Here is a 20,905-nt window from a genome sequence, read left to right as displayed (position 1 = left end):
AATCCACAGGAGAGAATTGGGGAGGGGAGAGGTTTTTAGACAGAAGGAACAGTATTTGCAAGCTCAGAGCCAAGACAACTCGTAGGAGGAAATTGGGGCAATTGTCAAGTGTGTTTATCTAGTTATTGATACTTATCTCTCCGACTTGACCAAGCTTCTTCAGGAAGTCACATCTCCTGTGCCCAGTTCGAGGAGGTCCCAGTGGAACTAGACAAGAATTCTAATCTGGAATCTCTGCCTCACTGTCTGTCAAATGGAAGGGCAGTGTGAGGAGACTGCTAAAGTCTTAGGATTTTCTGAGATTCCATGACCCACATAAAGAAAAGAAGGCAGGCAGGAGGGCATCAGTGTGTGAGTCCTGGGAAGCCGGAGATGATATTCAAGGCCCTGGTCTTCACCTATTGGTGAAAAAAGAGGATGACAGGGACGGGAGTTGAGGCAAACGCACTACAGCATGCAGGAAGTAGGAAGCCTCTCGCCTCTCGCCATCAGTCCCAGGGGCTGGGTGTGATGTCTCAAAGCCACTGCAGAGACTGAGTGGCTGAACACACAGTGGCTCTCAGGTCCCTGCAGAGACCTGAGAGACTGAACACACAAATGGACAATGGCCAAACTAGAAATAAAAATAGAACTCGAACTGAGAACCTGCTGCAGCCAGTCCATGAGGCCAACCTACTGGCAGTAGTAACCAATCCAGGAAGTCAAACTACTAACTGTAGCAACTAATCCAGGAAGCCAAATAATAACCCCTGTAGTAGTGGACCCAAACCAGCCAGAATTTAATTAATAACTGACAGCTTCCCTAATTTCTGCATCCGTTTCCAATTTAGGACCAACAGGAGAGAGCCAAGTATGCACCCTAAGCAGTTATTACTACATAGGACGCCGCTTCTAGTCAGCCGCTACAGTTTCCCCGTGACAATGGCTGGAAGCCTTCCCTTTTCTCCACCATAAAGCTGCCGGCCTTTGAGTCTCCGCCAGGTGCAAGCCACGGTGGCTGACTCCCTCGCTAGAGCAAGTTCCGAATAAATAGCTCTGGCTCGTTCTCATGTGGGTAGTCTTCATTCATATTCACAGACTGGAAAAGGTTCCCTGAAACTCTGCGAATTCCGTTTATTTTCTTTCAGTGCTATTTTCCTTTTCTTAGAACATTGGAGGGTGTTATACAACATCTACAAACATTGACCAGGATCGGGCATGTTTGTTCTGGAAAGAGCACTGTTTTAATGAGGTGAGAGATGGCGTCTGGATTCCCACTAACTGTAACTGGTGCTGTGACAGTCGGCAAATCCTTTAGCCGTCTCCTAGCTGCATCCTCTTACCTGTAAAATGGGACTAAAAATTGCTGCCTGCTTAAATGCTAGAACCAGACCCCACGGTCCTTGGGGTTCGCATCTAGTGGTGCACCTCTCAGCACTTTTTCACTAATCTCAGGCAAATCAAAACAAATCCAGACTAAGATAGATAGGGACTTTATTTGAAAAGACCATTTCAGTAGCAGGAGGAGACTATTGTAATAGGGAGAGCACGCTGACCACAACATCTGCCAGACTCTCCAAAGAGACCCCAGACATGTGTGGTCGCCAACAGCTGCTCCATATTCCAATGCAGGTTGCAGGTGGGACAAAGTTCGGGGGCTCGTGGGGAGGGGAGAAGCCTAACTAAAGTTTGGTCAAGTCACAGTAGCAGGTATTTTGTCCAGGTTGTCGGTGGGGACAACTTGGGTAATCACTGATGAGATAAAACTGGGAGGGTCTGCGGTCTGGCCTTGTCCTAGGTAAACAAGGGGGCGTCCACGAGTTGTATCTCAGTCACATGGGGAAGAGTGGTTCTCTGTAGTAAGCTGCTTAGAAGCACAAAGGGAAGGAGGATTTCTGAGTGCAGTTTTCTAGGAGCACAGGGCTCAGGCAAAGTTCCACACTGTCGTCCATGAATGGATGAATGGATAAACAAGATGTGCTATATGCATTCAATGAAATATTATTCAACCTTAAAAAGGAAGGGAATTCTGACACAGGCTACACTGTGGGTGAATCTTGGGGACATTATGTTAAGTGTTATAAGCTAGTCACAAAAAGACACGTATTATGTGATTCCATTTATATGACGTATCAATTTGGTTAAATTCACAGAAGCAGAATGTAGAATGGTGACAGCCAGGGCTGGGGGTAGGGAGGAGAGTGGAGAGTTGTTGTTTAATGGATATAGAGTCTGAGTTTTGAAAAGATTTCTGGAGACTTTGCCCAATAACGTGCACAACAATGTGAATGTATTTAACGATACTGAACTGTACACTTAAAAATGGTTAAAATAATAAATTTAATGTTGTGTGTCCTTTACCACAATTAAAAATTTTATAAAATTCAACATTATCATTCCCCCCTTTGGTTCAAGATTAATAATAAATATCACTGAACAACTCAGAAGTGATCATAAATCCCTTGAGTGGGGAGAGACAGGATCTAAGAAATAGTGTCTCATTTGTGTTATTCCTGCAAAATCAGTTGAACCATCTATTGAGAGGTGGTAGCAAAGATCAGTTGTTGTAGTATCTTACTGACCAGACATCTTCTGACAGGAATGACTAAAATTAAAAAGAAATATTAATATAAAAAGCTATATTAAAGTAAGGAGCCAGGAGTTGAATCCTGAGGGTATCCTGTCCAGTGGATTCCAAGAGGTCAGTAGATGAAAATCTTGGTTCTGCCAATGGTACCACCCATTGAGTTTGTTGAAGCTAAGATGTCAATGCCCTTAACAATATTGTCCATGGTCTTGGTTACCTCTCATATAGGGGCATCCATGACCTGAGAATCATCAGAATTCCTATGGCCCAAAAATTGTCTTTTCCAGGGAGAAAGCGACTCCTGCATTGTCTTCTTCCGTGCCGAGTCCTTCAAGGTATATGTCAAGTCATCGAGGCTTTAGTCACAGATGCGGGGGCGGGCAGGGGAGGGGGAGTGGCCAGCTACAGGGCAACCTAGAGTCTCAATAAGAATATGGGCTACCAGATTTTAGTTTTTGGTGACACCAAGGCAGAAGGGAGGGAGAAAAATTGGAGATGTTACTTTGAAGGTTGTAGGAAGATATTGGAGGAAAACAAAAGGGTAGAAAATTTGGTAAGATTTGACAATGTGTGCAAGATGACAGGATCTGGCACAATTTATAGGTGGTAACAAAACTGGTTTTTCATGTCCATCAGTTACTTTCAATTTACAAAAGGGTAAAACTAGCCCAAAGACAATGAACAGGACCAGAATCTGATAATTTCACAGGGTATGCTATAGTTTTCCATTGAAACACAGAAATTCTCTCTATAGATACCCACCTTTTGATCAAAATAATCTCAAAGAAAAATTATTTTTTATCATAAAATAAAATCGGTCTCATTAAGTTTGGCCTAATTATTTACACAGGTGCAGCAGAATGGTGATTTAACATACAGACCTTTTAAAGTTTGCTTTGTGGAAGATTTCATAAGGAATTTCAGAATGGACCTTTCAAAGCCTCTTGAAGCTAGTAAGTCAAGCCAAGAACTCACCATCAGATTTCACCTGCATTACTCATAGATTTGGGTGAATTCCTCTCTTCTCGAGGTCCCTCAAATAGCCTGTTTCCTTGGCCCGCTAGGAAGAGAACTTCCTTACTCATCTGTAAGACTAGGAATCCCATAAGCCAGGTGCCAGGCCAGTTGTCCCAAGAGGACTTTGTAAGCATTGGTTCCATAAAGTCAATCTTGGTTCCTCAAAACTAACTGACCATATCTGATTCATTCTCAAACATGACATTCGTATTCAGAATACACTTTGCTGTATAACCAATGTTTCCAATTATATTCTGTTAATAAGGAAAACAGATTCTTATTGAACCTATGCAAATGCTAATATTGCCATGGAAATAAGAATACTCAATAAAAGTTTCTGAATTCTGGAGGAATCAGGAAGAAAAAGATTACATTTCTGTTTTTCAAAAGCATAGTTATCTAAGTTGTGATAGATAGTTTAGAAGAAAAGTAGTTCCTTATATCCAGAAAATAGGATATTAAAGTATCAGTAACATTCCAAACAAAACCCAAATCATTCCTCATCAGTTCACTCGGTTCTAATGCATGTTCTGTTCTGTCTTGGGTCAGTAGCCTCCTGGACCCATTTGCTTCTTCATTAGAATGCTGGAAATCCAGAGTCAGTCCCATGGTGTAGGCGCAGAGTTACTTAAGCAATGCCACCAGAAGCCTGTGCCTATGAGTACTGGGCCCAGATGGTCCTTTCCCGTGGGGCTCTGAGACCATCCTTTGTTAACGTCAAAGCACTCTGGTTTCTAGCTGATTTCCAAGTGCTTTCAGGGAAGCATCAAAGTAAAACAAAAAAACTATCTGTAGATGACAAAAAACTTAAAATGACTGTAGTTAATAGCAATAATTCTCAAAAGTGAAAAATCTGATGAGTTCATTACAAAAATAATGCAATTGACAATGAATTTGGTTGTCTCTGTGGCATGTAAAACACAATAGAGTCAATGTAAAACCAAAGTGACAATAGAAAATTTTAAAAGAAAACAGGATGTAACAGGATTATGAAGAGTCTCAGTTCTTTCAAGAGTGAGAAGATTTTGTTCCTTTAAGTGATCCAGGACATGAAAAAGTCAACATAAATAAAGCATAGAAAATTATTCTAATAAGACACAATGTTTGCCTTTTAGGCAGAAAGAAAGTAAAGAAAAACTTTTATAATCTCTTAAGAAGTATATCAATAAAGCAAGAAAATTTTGTCATTGAACAGACAGAAAACTAAATTTTAGTTTTGCATCAGCATAATATTTGATAATAAATCTCTTTTTCAAACTCCTGCTCTCAAGCAGTCCTCCTGCCTCAGCCTCCCAAGGCGCTAGGATTACAGGCGGGAGCCACCACGCCCAGCTGGATACTAAATCTCTTTTTAAGAAAATCTTATAAATAAGCCTACTAAACCTTAGCCAGCTTTGACTATGACAAATAAAATTCCCTTTATGTGCACCTTCTACAACTTTCTATATCCATTCAGGCTTTCTGCTACCTGTTCTTCTTCCTCTTTCTGGAACAACCAGTCATTTTACTTTAGGACACTACTTTCCTTTCCCTTAATAAAAACACATCCTGAATACTTTGCATATGAAGTCATTTTTTCTGCAATTATTTTTCCTAAACCGTCTCATTCACATATATCAATCATAACTTTTAATGACAGTAACTTCTATTTTGCAGAGATAACTATGAGGTAGATATTTGTGAACTGTCATATACCATAATTTTGTAGCAGAACTTATGAATATACATCTCAAAACTTTTTATAGCCATATACATCCTTATAGTACAACTTCTCAATGTGGCAAAATATATAGATCCTTAAAATTATGCTTAGTGATTAATATTTCCGTAGTTTATTTTACTAGAAATGATCTAGCTATTTAATGAATATTGATTAATTAACTTAATACAGTATAAGTTTTAAGTGATTAAAAGAGCTTAAGACTGTCTTCAAGCTGACATACTACAAAACACAATTACTGTTGAAATAAAGTTTACCAGAATAATGATTAATTCGGTTAAACGCAAGACTCCGATTTTCATCATCTTAAATATCTGGGAAATGTAATGCCAGTTTATTCAATTAGTAAACCTGTATAAGTTCAGAAAGAACATACCCAAATAGAATACAAATGTATGCTTGTATTATACTTAATTTGGATAGGTTAGAATACAGCTCTTTTTATTAAATAACAATATTAAACTTGTCTTATTTTTTAAAGAGTTACCTAAATTTTTTTTTTCTTTTTTTTGAGACAGAGTCTCGCTCTGTCACCCTGGCCAGAGTGCTGTGGCGTCAACCTAGCTCACAGCAACCTCAAACTCCTGGGCTCAAGCAATCCTCCTGTCTCAGCCTCCCGAGTAGCTGGGACTACAGGCATGTGCCACCATGCCCGGCTAATTTTTTTCTATATATATTTTTAGATGTCCATATAACTTCTTTCTATTTTTAGTAGAGACGGGGTCTCTCTCTTGCTCAGGCTGGTCACGAACTCCTGACCTCGAGTGATCCACCCACCTCGGCCTCCCAGAGTGCTAGGATTACAGGCGTGAGCCACCATGCCTGGCCCGAGTTACCTAAATTTTATGAACTTGAATTATTAAAGCATTTGGGTTAGTTTTTATATGACTATTTTTTTAAAGTATTAGAAGTTCAATTTTACCACAAAGTGGGCTAAAACAACAGAAATGTATTATCTCAGACTTGGAGACTAGAAGTCCAACATCAAGGTGTCTACCCCCACCCATAGTGAGGTGTCTACCCCCACCCATCCCAGGGTTTAGTTGAACAAGGGTTTAGTTTCAAAAAAGAACAGTTACCAGGCCTGAGCCAGGGTGACAGGCAGCAGGAACCTTAAGAATGAAGCAATTTAACAAGCATTGTTCTGTACAAAGATATGTCTAATTGTCCATTTTCTTTTAGTACTTTAGACTGACAGGGCCCAGGTTTAATGTAATTTATGTCTAAAGACATGCTGTTCCTGGTCTAAACAATTTGATGTCAGTTATGGTGAGGAGGGGAGGCACAGGCTTGGAACTTTTTTGAAAGGGAGCTTTTCAAGACAGGAGAGCCACTGCAAACCAGGAGCCAGGTCATGATTACACCTGCCTTCTTACTACATCAATTCTACAGGTTTCCTTTTACATATGATACAATCCCAAGATCCAGCCCTCAACCCCCTCATATACCTATCCTTTTCCAGAAATTGTTTTGGGATTCTTAAGGGAGGGAAGCTGATATGGTCATACGTAAACAAACTTCAAAAAATTGACAGTATACATTTGAAAATTCATTGGTTGATATATTTTAAAAACAGGGAGGAGTCAATGTAAATTTGAAAAGACATTCAGATGTCCATGGAGAAGAATTGTTCAAAATAGTAAAGGATAGTATAACATTAAATAAATCATGGCTTTCTTCGAGATTAAGGACATTTTTGTTGGTTGTTAAACTCTTTGAACACTTGGCATGAGGGTCTATTGATTGTGGAGGAACTGATCACCTCACAGGTTATTTGAACTCCTACGTGAGTAAGTATATTTTTGTTATAACTTATTCCACCTGTGTCTGTCAATTTCTTTCCACTTGCCTCCTCCCATAACATTCTGGCTCATGTTTCTCCATAAAGCTCTAAGCCAGTTATTAATAACAGACCAGTGAGCCTCCTGATCCAACAAGAGCATATGGTGTTTTTCACAAAAGAGAGAGAGACCATTCCGTTGACTTTGGACTTCGCTTATTGAACCCCTGAACAGTAAGTGGTGGTTTTTTTTTTTTTTTTCAAATGTAACATTTTAAAATGTTGATGTAGGAGGACAGTTTAGTGTGACTCTTGTCTGTTTCTGGTAGAAGGAGAACATAGTACATAAAAACTCAGTAAGATTCACAAAGCCTATTTCCTATTCTCTGCATTTCAACACCTCTCCAGTTTTTACAAGGCTGACTAGAAGAGAGATTAATGAATTAGGTTTCCACTCCTTTCACTTTCTTTTGGCTAAGTAAAGGCAGGAGGAGAAGCAAAGGATTAATAATATAAAAACTATTTGACCAAAGCCTGTAGGCACGGCTTGATACTCCCATCTCCTTGTGTTTCCTCTCCAGTTAGAATTCCAGTGATTTCCAAGAGAATTTTTGCATATGGGAATTACGTGTGAGAGGGACAGGATACCCAGGCCCTTGTTTGTTTGTTTGTTTGTTTGTTTTCCCATGTTCCAGGTTTGGATCAGAGAGGGCACTCTTCTTGTTCCATGGATCCATTGCTTCCTTGTTCGTTAGCCAAAGGCTTTGTCTTTGCAGGCTTCTTTATAATGGTTGCCTCTGAAAGTCCTGCAAAGTAGGTCACTATGTTTTCTGTCTGGAAAAGGAGGACCCTGAAGCCCAGAAAGGCATATGCCCTGCTCCGTCCTAGTGAGCAGAGCTGAAAGCTGACACTGCAATCCCTTTTCAGGACCATAGACTAATACAGCGTTCTGCTATGGTTACATATGTTCGATTCTTGAGCATGTGCACCAGGCTTCTAAATACAATGTGTAAGAGAGGCATTATAGTGAGTTGGAAGGAGGCAGAAGGGGGCCTGGTGTTGAGCCCTGGCTTGGACCACTTGCAGGTTGTGTTCCCTGGAGCAAGTACCCAACCACTCTGCGCTGAGGGCTCATTTATGAAATGAGAATCATAACCTGTTTTACAGGGTGGTGGGTTTTACTTATAATGTTTATAAGTGGCCAGGTATAGTGACAGTAATGTAACATTATTTAACAAATCCCTTCTTCCAGTTTTTCCTGAATCTTCCTAATCATCACTTATTTGTCTCAAACTCAAATCCAGAGCCTCCACATGCAGGCTGTCATGAGAAACATTAATTTAAACCATAGGGACAACACTGGACTTTTGCTCCTTTTAATAACTTTATTTTTAGGATGGTATAAACTGTGCGAATGCTGAGGAAGGGTGGATTGGAGGATGGTATATTGTTAGCAATTCAGGATATTGAGGCTACAGCTAAGGTCAATGATGATGAGGAAACTCCAAAAGCAATTTCAAAACATAGGCTATTATTTCCATAAACGTACCTGCTGTGTTATAATCAGTGTTCTAAAATGTTTCTTTTTGTTATGTGCTTCAGTGTTTGGTTTCCACCCTTGCTACATTAGATTCGATTCTGTGTCTGGATAAGACAGAGAGGAGGGTTGTCTCAATAACTGCTTTCCACAGTGGTACCCTGTAACTCAGGATATAGGATGAGATTTTCGTTTTCCTCTTAGAAGCTTTCGTTCTGCACATGTGCATTTAATTCCTACTGTGTGCAAGACACGGTGCCAGCTTAGCAAGGGGTGTATAAGCTCTTACTGCAGTAGGAGAGAGAAGTCATTTTGTGAGTAACTCTGAGGAAAGTCAGGATGGGCTTGCTCATGATTCAGTTCTTCCCAGGGCTCCCCCTTGTGTACCACTGTCTAAGCAATGACCTTGTGACACACAGAAGAACAATGCGTTAAAGTCACACCTCATCCTTCTACCTCCCCCCCAAAATTATTGAGTACCTAAATGCTGGAGATATCATTTCTGCTCTAACAGCATTTAAAGTCTTTCATTTAAACTTGAAATTCTGTTCTCCAGCCTTGCCATCTATATTCTCAGCTAAACCTGACTCCAGATAACATTCAGCTGCTTTCAGAAATCAAATCTGTACCTAAAAGCATAAAAAATTACCACCAGTGAATTTATGGAGAGGAGTGTGTGTTGCAGGCAGTTTAAAAGATTTTGCCAAATGTTTGTGAGAATTCAAACAAGTCTGGAGATTCTCCACTCCCTTTCAATCCTCATCCCCGAACGGGGGATGACGCTTGTTTGGATATCTGAGTTCTGCAGATAAAAAAATACAGACCTCACCAGCAAAGCCCCTCAGTCCCTGTCTTGCTTCCGCACACCGCTCAAGGATAAGTGTTGAATGGCAGCTCGGTGCTGGGGCTCCCAGAGGAAACCTTGCATGGCTGGTCCCCAGCCAGGGATCCGGGCATTTCTTCTGGCCTTGTAAGAGACTGTGAATTGCAGCTGTGATTCATGGAACAGCTGGGAAACCTGGGAAGGAGAAGGCTGATAACATTTTGATTACCTTGATTCTAGAATATTTCTTAATGTTAAATGCCCATAACAGAGTAATTTATATCTTCTAGGCGGCGATGCACCATCTGTCAGGGACAGAAATGTGGCAACTGGAAATCTTAGCCTTCACAAGTCCTGGTAGTAGATAATTAAGAGAACAAGTCTGTTCATGTGTAGAAAAATTGTTCATTTTAGGGCCAAATAATTTACTTCAAATATTTGAGGTATGGCCATGAATGGCTTGGGAAAGCCAATACTGAACAGGTGTTGACATAGAAACAAAGCATGAGAAGTACAAAGAGAGGAGAAACATAGTAGCTTCTGGAATCCCCTTTCCCCCCAGGGCCTGTGGGTGATCAGGTGGGCTCTCAGGCAAGCCAACACCCTGCTGCCCACGTGTCATGTGTCTGCCTCAACTTCTCACAACTTCCCAGGGCTTTCCTTCTCTCTCTCTCTCTCTCTCTCTCTCTCTCTCTCTCTCTCTCTCTCTCTCTCTCTCTTTAATTTTAGGGACAAGTTCTCACCTCGGACTAGAGTGCAGTGTGACCTTATCATAGTTCACTGTAACCTTGAACTCCTGGCTTCAAGTGATCCTCCTGCCTAAGCCTACTGAGTAGCTAGGTCTGCAGGCACCACCATACCCAGCTAATTTTTAATTTTTTTTTGTACAAATGAGATCTTGCTATGTTGCCCAGCCTGGTCTTAAACTCCTGGCCTCAACCAATCCTCCCACCTCAGCCTCCCCGAATGCTAGGATTACAGGTGTGAGCCATCACGTCTGGCAGATTTCCCTCTCTTGAGGGCCATTTGTCTCGTCTTATCTATCTTGGCCACTCCATCCCTCTTCACCACTGTTGGGCTTCAGGAATTAGCCATTCTTCTGAATCTCTGCTTCATCTGGCTGACCACTATTTATCGAGTGTCAGGCAGCATGCCGGGCTTTCGGCTTATGTTTTTACCAAACCTACAATATTGCAGTAGCTAAGGGTATGGGTTTTGGAGCCAAAAAGATGTCTCTATGAATCCCTGGTCACCTCTTGCTAAGTGTGTAACCTCAGACAGCTCACTCAACCTCTCTGTGCCTCAGTCTCTCCAACTAAGGAAACAGTGGTACTAATATTCCACCTCATAAAATTTGATGAGATTAAAATCCAAGTGTGTATAGTAGGCACATAACTTCAGTTATGAATAAAAGTCCTTTCAAACCCACACACGACAGATATTATCTTCTCTGTTCTCCAGATGAGGTAGCATCCGAGGTTAGACGCCTTGTCCAAGGCTGCAGAGTTAATACCGACCAGAGCCAAGATCTACAACCAGTTCCACCTGGTGCAAATCCTACACTCTCTCCTCACTCCACCTTGCCAACTGACCATCTGCGACAAAACACATTTTTGTTTTCAGTGAAAGTACACTTTGTCAAGTTCTTTGTCTTGTGACCCCGACCTGCCAAATTTTCCAGTTTTCACTTGTGATTGACTTTATCCTGGACTCTCTGGTCTTACATTGGCCTGAATCAAAGATGTTGGAAAGTGATGAAGGCAGAATCTCTCCACAGAGCCAAGTCTGGTGAAACACAGAATCCAATTTATCATAAGTGTCAGAAAATTGCTGAGGCAATGATGGTAGTAGCTCTGGAAAAAAAGTAACTGTGTGACATCAGATAAGTCTCTGTACTTCTCTGGGCCTTGTTTGTCAAATGAGAAGTTTATGAGGGCTTGAATGTCTTTTCCAGTGCCAGTATTTCTTTATTACTTCAAACCTTTCACTACTGTTGTTTTTCTTAGCTGAAAAGAGAAAAACTGCCTTGAAATTATGTCTGAATCAGGAAACAAGGTACAACAATCACGGCTGCCATCACTGAAATGTAAAGTCAAATGCCATTTAAAAAAAAAATTCTCATCTTTCTCTTGTACAAGACTCAGGTCATTGATAAGTTAATTTCTCAGATATGTGTTAAATTCCCTTTCTCACATAATCCAACTTTGGGCAGAATCTAATGAGACCTTAATTTGTTCAGAAAGTGCAGCTTAAACTCAAAGTTTAGAAACTTACAGAACACATAAAATTCATTTACCATTGACTATGGCTGAGTTTTCAGTTAACTCCCAAGTAACTCAAATCTGAGAAGTTTAGTGAGGGCAAATCTCTGTTTTGCTGCAGAAACAACAGCCATCGGACACTCCTATCCCCAAAACCCTGTAAGTCCTATGCCAAATTTTTGTTGCCTTCCAACAACTTGACTTGGTTCCTTAATTACAAGAAAAAACAAAAGGAAAAGCATCAACAAGACATCATTCTCGTACGATTTCTCAAGTTTCTAAAAGACAAATTGATTGAACATCAACTTTCTGGGAAACAGAGATTTTTTCTACATGGAGACAAATTGAGAACACTCAAGTTTGCAATTTTATTTTTAAAATTATTTGCTGGGAAAAGTAGACTTAATATATGTGTGTTTCTTGTGTAATTGTCATCTGAACAAAATGAACTTTCAGTCTTCCAAGAAAGCTTCTACTTTAAGTGTAGTTAAGTCAGTATCTTTTGAGAACTGCTTAGTGTCAGGGACTGTGAGGCACTGGGGTCCAGGAGAGATAAGGCCATCCCCCCCTTCTAGGAAGACAGCAACTGCCTATGGGGTGTTACACGTGAACAACCGTGACACAGCCTCCCAACCAGCAATATGTTACAGACAGGTGGGAAACACATTCTACCTGAGGCAGTCAGATGGGATCACAGAGGAGGTAACATTGAATCTGAAAGGATGACTAGGAGTCTGACAGTTTTGTGTGTTTAGGTGCTTAAAGAGAACCTGAGAATGATTCATTCAAGGGGTACAGTCTAGCAGGTAACACGGTCTAGTTAGGCCATAGTTAATAGTTGTCGCTGTCATTTATTAAATGTTTGCTTTCTAGGCATAAGTATTATCATTTTCATACTACCCTAAGAAGCCGGTACTATTATCCCCACTTTATAGAAATGCTAACTGAGGCCCAGAGAGTTCATGTAACTTGCCCAAGATCTCATGCTCAGCAGCAGACCTGAGATTCAAATGGGTACTAGTGTCAGTGTGATTCCAAACCCACCTGTCAACCACCATGTCCTGGGAGCATTCTCATTCAGGAGGTCAAAGGGAGAAACTGGTCAGCCATAAGGTGACCAGTGGTTAGAAAAAAACAATAAACAAGAATAAAATAGATGGTAAAAGAGAATAAAAGTAGATAATAAAAAGTGTTTCTTCAGGTAACCTTGTTAAACAGTGAGCTCATAGTTGTGGTTTGGGGGAATGTCTCATTTACAAAGGGAAGATTGTTTTTGTTTTTGCTTTTGTTTTTAAGACAGAGTCTCCCTCTGCCACCCTGGGCAGAGTGCAGTGGGGCACCATTGGAGCTCACTGCAACCTCAAACTCCTGGGCTCAAGCGATCCTCCTGCCTCAGCCTCCCAAGTAGCTGAGACTACAGTTGCATGCCACCACGCCCAGCTAATTTTTTTATTTTTAGTAGAGATGGGGTCTCACTCTTGCTCAGGGTGGTCTTGAACTCCTGAGCTCAAGCAATCCTCCTGCCTCAGCCTCCCAGAGTGCTAGGATTACAGGCATGAGCCACTGCCCACACCTGGCCTGGGCAGATTGTTTTGATGTGAATAAATTAACAACTCGTTGTTGTAAAGTGAATTCTGGCAAATTCGGGGTTATCAGGCCCAGAGGGGTCACTGTGAGACCCTCCATCCCATTGTTCCACAAGCAGTTTCCACATGTAGAAAAGAGCTAGGATGAAGGGAGAGTGCCCATTAATAACTATGTGGATGTTTCCATTCCGGTATAGCTAATTCCCATTGTAGCCTAGATCTTTTGAAAAGCATTTGCAAACATGAATAAACCAGGATAGTTGAAACAGAATGGCATTTGGAGGCTGGAATTGTGGGTTAGCATCTACACAATAGTGCAGGACACTATTGAGAGGTAAGTGTCGTTCACCTCCCAATAGTGACAATCAGGGCCCTGGACATAGTAGTTCCCCACAGTAGTTATTATTGTTTACTTAGTGACCAACTAAGCAAAAATGGCCAGATTTCAATTATGTCTCATTTTTCAACATGCGTATCTAGGGAACTTCTGTCAATATTATCTTAACTATCAGATATCAGTTGAAACAAGGAGTAGGATTAGAAAATTCTTGTCAAAAAAGAAAATATTTTTGAAATGTGATTCGTGGGTTTAAGACTATAAACTTGAATCCAATGAAAAGTATTTTTCTTTTGATTGAAAAGGAGACTTTGCAAAATATGTTCTGTTCTTTGTCTTGACCAAAACTCCACACCTAATAAGGGGAAATGTTAGGGGTTGAGAGAAGTTGAGAAAAGGGTGAGGTCTTAGAACCAGCAATACTTTTATATAATGGGGGGGGGGTTATTTTTGTTTTTGCCAAGGGACCAAGCAATTTAGAAAATGTACCTTTCTTATGATCCAAGAAGTCAGAGTTGATTTGAGAAACTCTTTTTTAATATAAAATCAAGATAGTAAAGGGCCTATAAACAGGCAGCAGAGTAAAAATAAATAATACAATGAAGTCCAGCTCCCAGTTACCAAGGGTTCCTGCTACTCTTGTTTGTCTAACTTGCTTTATGGGATACCACTGCTCAACTATCCAATAAGCAATGAATAGGCCAATTTGAATTAGATTATTTGGATCTAAACCTAGATAGCATCAAAGGAAAAAAACATTTAAAAACTAGATGAGAGTATTCATTCTACTTTCAGTACAATATTCTATAAACTAATAAGTTGACGTCCAGTGACCTCTGGAAATGGGGAAGAGAAAGAAAGACACTTTTAAATGGGAGGGGAAACTATTTGCAGTCATCTGAAGTTTCAACATAAAATATATTTGACCCAAAATAACCTGGGATATCTTACATCAGCAATTGGAGGTCATGGCATTTTAGCTATGATTTTAAAACACTGCATTCAAGATAAGACCAAGGTCTTGAGATAGTCACTTCCAAGAAGTTGTAGCATAGTTTTTAAAGTGTCCTAACTTGTTTATAATTTATTTATCTTTTTGGTCCATGTTTTATCAGATTTAAAAAAAAAAACACCAGGAAATATTTTCTTCCTAAAAATTGCTGCTGTTAAGTAGTTTTGCCCCCCAAAATCTCCCTTCAATTCTAAAGAAAACACACTACCATGATTCTAGCTGAGAAGTAATAAGCAAAATGTAAATCAAAGCACCATCATGCTCATAATTTTAATCCATAGTAAAAACTAGATGTGTTAATAAGCTTTTGAGGATACTAATTTGTGTCTTTCCAATGATTTTAGATCTAGAAACAGATCTAACAGCAAGGGGAAGAACCAAACAAGAACCACCCAGGTTCCTGTTTCTCACAAGCATTTTGAGTGTACGGAAACATGTTCTTTAGTGGAAGATATTTGTCTCATTTATTATATAAGTTGCATACTTTCATTAAAATGTTTCACTGATAAATTTAATTTTCATTTTATTCATATTTGTTGTAATGATTGGTTTGACAAAAATAAAATGAGTATAAATTACTTTTAAATATATGGGGAGAGAAGACGACTAGCAATACTAGGACAACTTTCTTTAGTTTTCTGACGTTTATTTAAAAGGCAATATTCTTTTAAACAAAAGGATGCAAAAAATGGAAACAACAGGGAAAAAATCACCCAAACTACTTTCACCCAAACTACTTTCACCCAAACTTAGCCACTATGACACCATTGACATTTATATGTATTTCTAGTGTCTTGTTTTAAATACTTCAATTATGAAATCTAATGTGCGTAGAGAAAAGCACATAAAACTTCTCTGTACAGTTAAGTAAATAGTTCAAAAGCGATTGTCAATGTAGCCACCACCCAGGACAAGAAATGGAACATTGCAGGAAGCTCCCGCCTATTTCTTCCCTACCCTCACTCAAGTCACCACTGTTGTGATTTTATGGTAGCCAGTCCTCTTGTTTTCCTGATAAAATTTACCACCTACACAATTGCCAACCATCTGTGCACCCCTATACCATGCCCTTTAACTGTTTTTCTACTTTAGATAAATGTACTTATGTTGTGTGTTTTGTTTTGTGCCTTGCTTTTTAAAATTCAATATTATGTTTGTAAGATTCACTTCTATTTTTGTACATAGCTGTAGTTTGATTTTTATCATTCTATAATATTCTATTACATGACTCTGCCACAATTTATCTATTTGCTAATGGGTATTTGGGTTGTTTCCAAGTTTAAGATATTAGGAATAATGTTTGGATATGTGTCCTGAGAGGCAGATAGCCATGAATTTCTTTAGGAGATATACCCAGGAGTGCAATGAGGGTCATAAGTATGTGCTGTATTCATATCTAAATGCTTTGACATCATTGTCTAAGTAGTTTTTCCATGATTTCATAGTTGTAATAGCTATGATATGTAGCTGAATTATAGTTTGTTTACTCTGTTATCATTACTTCTAATTTTTTTTCTGTAATAAAAATGACACTGTGGATCCAATGTGGTTTACATGCATGTGTTTACTTTGTAAAATACTCGTTAAGCTTATGATTTATTCACTTATGACTTATTACTCACTATTTTTCTACTTTTCTATTATATATGTGTGATATAGCTCCTTAAGAAAAGCTTGTGAAAGGGATGTGGTGAGGGGGTGGAGCAAGTAGACTGCAATGAACACCTTTGAGTATAAGGTCTTTATATTTAAAGTATATTATTAGCGTAGATTATCCCAATGAATGTTACAGTCATGCATAGCTTAACAACAGGGATACATTTTGAGAACTGCAGCATTAGGTGATTTCATCATTGTATGAACATGACAGAGTGTACTCACACAAACCTAAATGGTATAGCCTATTACACACCTAGGTGACATGGTATAGCCCATTGCTCCCAGGCTACAAACCTGTACAGCATGTTACTGTACTGAATACTGTAGGCCATTGTAGCACAATGGTAAGTATTTGTGTATCTCTCTAGACATAGAAAAGGTACAGTAAAAATACAGTATAAAAGATAAAAGGCACTTTTATCTTTTAGTAAGGCACTTACCATGAATGGAGCTTGCAGGACTGGAAGTTGTTCTGGGTGAATCAGTGAGTAAGTAGTGAGTGAATGTGAAGACTTAGGATATGACTGTACACTATTATAGATTTTATGAACACTGTACACTTAGGCTATACTAAATTTATTAAAAAAATTTTCTCTCTTTGATAATAAAGTAGCTTACTTTAATTTTTTTTACTTCATACACTTTTTAATTTTTTAATTTTTTTACTCTTTTGTAATAACACAGCTTAAAACACAAACACATTGTAGAGCTGTACAAAAATATTTTCTTTCTTTATATCCTTATTCCATAAGCTGTTTTCTGTTTTTAAAATGTTTTTTTTTTCTTTCAAAACTTTTTTATTAAAAACTAAGACACAAACACACACATTAGCCTAGGCCTACACAGAGTCAGGATCATCAATATCACTGTCTTCCACCTCCACATCTTGTCCCGTTGGAGGTCTTCAGGGTCAGTAACATTCATGGAGCTGTCGTCTCCCATGACAACAATGCCTTCTTCTAGAATACCTCCTGAAAGACCTGCTGGAGGCTATTTTACAGTTAACTTTTTTTTTAATAAGTAGAAGGAATGCACTCTAAAATAATGATAGAAAGTATAATTAATATAGTAAATACATAAAACAGCATAGTCATTTATTATCATTATCAAGTATTAGGAACTGTACATAATTGTATGTGCTGTACTTTTATACGACTGGCGGTGCAGTAGGTTTGTTTACACCAGCATCACCACAAACACGTGAGTAATGTGTTGTGCTATGACATTGTGATGGCTACAAGGTCACTAGAGCAGTGGTCCCCAACCTTTTTGGCACCAGGAAACATTTTCATGGAAGACAATTTTTCCATGTACCAGGCATGGGGGTGGGGTGGTTTCAGGATGATTCAAGATCATTACATTTATTGTGCACTTTATTTCTATTATTATTACATTGTAATATACGATGAAATAATTATACAACTCACCATAGGTTGGGGACCTTAGAAGATAGGAATTTTTCAGCTCTGTTACAATTTTATGGGACCAATATCAGTCCCTCATTGACCAAAATGTCATTGTGTGATACAGGTCAAATTTTATAGCCTGGTTTTTGTAATAAATTCACTCCTTAATTTGCCAATTCATTTGTAAAAGTGATACAAAATCTTAAAACTTATAGTACAGTTGGTCCTCTGTATCCATGGGTTCTACATCCATGGATTCAACCAACTGGGGATCAAAAATATTTGGAAAAAAATTGTTGTACTGAACATGTACAGACTTTTTTGTTTGTCATTAGTCTCTAAATAACACAGCATAACAATTATTTATATACTATTAACATTATATCAGGTACTGTAAGTAATCTGGAAAGAATTTAAAGTATACACGAGGATGTGTGTAGCTTATATGCAAATACTATGACACTTTATACCAGAGAGTTGAGCACCTACGGATTTTGATATATGTGGAGGGTCTTGGACCCAATTCTCCATGGATATGGAGGGATGACTTTACTTAAAACACAGGTATACAATCTCATGAATTATATTCTCTTATGTAGAGAAGAGTTTTGGGATTTTTTTTGGTGGTGGTGGTTGTTTTGCTGTGAAGAGATGGAAGCATTTGTTTAAAACAACTTTTAGAGAATTATTTCTTTAAAAAAGTGTGATGAATGTTTGCCCTGCCAGGAAAATCCTAGAAGTCAGCTTAATCGTTCTGTTAAATGTTCAGTTTCTAGCTATACAATTCCGTGATAAATAGAAATTAGAGTGTCGTATTTTCCAAAGTTCACTCTTCGACATTTCCTTCCTGTCTTCTTTTGAAAACAATTTTAGAGTGTTTCCATGTAAGCTCCCTGCCCCTCCACTTCCTACACCACCTCCCCGTGCAATAAAAGCTTTCAATGTGCTTTGTCACAGGAACCAAGGTTGCTAAGAGACCACCTGTGCTGAATGCACTTTGTTCTAGCCAGAGCAGAGTAAGAGAAAACTGAGGAGCTGTGTTATCTACCACGGCCTGGGATTAATTCAGGTGAGAGATGGGTCTCTACTCACTCCTCAATCCACACCAATTGCCTAGTCTCCCCCTCACTTCCTGTTTCAGTCTCTTTCTCACTGTTGTTGGAGAGAGTTGAAGGTACCCCAGGGAGCACAGACTGAAGAAACACAAGCTGGAGGCTGAGGCTACAGGAGGGAAGGAAAATCACTTTGGAAACACATGTATTATTCTTGCCCCTTGTTGCTGAAGCACAAACAAAAGGAATTGTTGAATGTAGGGAAATTGCTAGGTGTTTATTTTGCCAATGATTGCTGTGAATTTGGGGCAAGTCATTCCCTCCTCTAGGAATGGAGCAAGCTGTTACAAAAATTAATCAAGATTGCTCAAAGTGGGAGACGACAACACTGGCCTAATACTCATCTCTCTTTCCTTCCCTCTTTCTCCTGCTCTTGTAAAACTCAACCTGCCTTTTGGATTTTTGAGTGAAAATAGCAGATGAAATATTTTAGTACCCAAATCTTGCCACTTTTTTTTTAGGTATTGATGTTCATTTTAACTTCAATGTATATAAGGAACTTTGGTGTAAGGCTTTGAAAATTACTTATTTGCCTTTGCACTCCCTGTAGAAGGGATTGAGAATAGTTCTAAACCCCTTACCTGGCAGATATTTGGTACGATGTTCTGACGGTGTGGAAAACAGACCACAAATTAATACCTTCCAAAATGCCAGCTATTTTTTTTTTAAAAAAAGCTGTTTCATCAACACAGAAATGTGGAGGAAATGAAACATTTGATGTCTTATTAAGTGGCCAAACCATGAGGGGATCTTGAAAAAAGAAAAATACTCTTTGTTGTCTATTTTTTAAAAAATTTTAGTATTACCTGCCTTTTTTCATATCTTCAAATTCTCACTTTCTGTTTACACCAACTGTACAGATTAGAGGAATGGCAACTTCACTGATGCCATTTACATCAATGTAAATGACTGGAGAAACTTCATAAATAAACTTATTTATGTAATATTATATTACATATTATAACATGAAAAGAGAATGATCATTATGAAAGTCTCTTGAGCTGTTTCTTTTAGAAAGAAAGGCAAAGTTTGGCATGTAGAAAAACCTGTGATTATGACATAAACTGGTCAAAAAGAATGGAAGAAAAATAATTTAATTCATTGGGAAGAAAAATATTTTAGTTCATTGGTTGATTACAAATAGGTATAGAGTATTCCTTGCAAGACTAATCATCATTATTTTTTTAGAGTGCAAATATTAGATTGAGTTGAAAGAATCAGGATTATAAATGTGCTCATTTGAGGATACTTTTCTCTTTTTTTTCCTAGGGAGCAGGAATATTCTGGCTATGACTGGTAAAAACTGGATATTAATTGCCACTACTACTCCCAAAAGCCTGGAAGATGAAATTGTGGGAAGACTTCTAAAAATTTTGTTTGTTATCTTTGTTGACTTAATGTCTATTATGTATGTTGTTATAACTTCTTAAAAAGCTGACTTCCTTTACTTTACATGTAAATTTCAAATTGAATTCCAGTGAATAAAAATTTGTATTTTAATATGTTGAGTGATTTTAATTGGATGACATCGCCAATGTGTTCTAGAAGCCAACAGGACATTATGTTAAAAACATTGTGTATCATTTCAAACTTTATGGTTTATAAAACATTCATATAAATCGAAGTGGAAATTCTTTTCCCAAAAAATCTATCCTACAGAGTCATCAAACTTCTTGATTTTTAACATAGTTGTTATTTAGTGTATTGACTAAAATTTATAGGTGAAATTATGTGTGAAGTTGATTTTTTAAGGATGTGTATCTATGTGAAATTTTATATCATTCTATTTTTAACATACCAAGTTTAATATCCCAGGAGCATAATTTTTACATACAATATACCAATAGTTTATACTCATTTTCTTATACAAATATTTCATCTGTTTGCAGGTAGATTGTTTTTCTTAACCCTGGGGCAATTAAATAAGTGAGAATATTTCTACCGACAAAGACTTAGAGTTTGGAAGGAAATACTTAAAAGACATCCTTTTAGGAAAACAGAGCTTATAGGAAAGGAGAGAAAACAGGGTGTAACCCGTGTTGATTTCCTCTTTGGGACTAAATTCTGACTCTATGTTATGTAATGTAAG

At 38.5% G+C, this 20,905-nt stretch overlaps 1 protein-coding gene across 1 annotated transcript; it reads left to right on the top strand.

Moving 5' to 3' along the window:
• The first annotated feature begins 7,299 nt into the window (after positions 1-7,299).
• On the top strand, positions 7,300-20,316 carry MRLN (myoregulin). The gene is made up of 3 exons (XM_045567882.1): positions 7,300-7,317; positions 18,662-18,773; positions 20,086-20,316. Exon 3 carries the CDS (start codon positions 20,106-20,108, stop codon positions 20,244-20,246), a length of 141 nt encoding a protein of 46 aa, XP_045423838.1. The 5' UTR covers positions 7,300-7,317; positions 18,662-18,773; positions 20,086-20,105; the 3' UTR covers positions 20,247-20,316.
• The last annotated feature ends 589 nt before the right edge of the window (positions 20,317-20,905 follow it).

This window comes from Lemur catta, chromosome 14 (genome assembly GCF_020740605.2).
Source record: "Lemur catta isolate mLemCat1 chromosome 14, mLemCat1.pri, whole genome shotgun sequence".
Lineage (NCBI taxonomy): Eukaryota > Metazoa > Chordata > Mammalia > Primates > Lemuridae > Lemur > Lemur catta.
This window is presented reverse-complemented; position numbering and strand designations above follow the sequence as displayed.

Coding starts and splice junctions, on each gene's coding strand:
- MRLN (XM_045567882.1), top strand. CDS start 20,106: ATGACTGGTAAAAACTGGATATTAATTGCCACTACTACTCCCAAAAGC.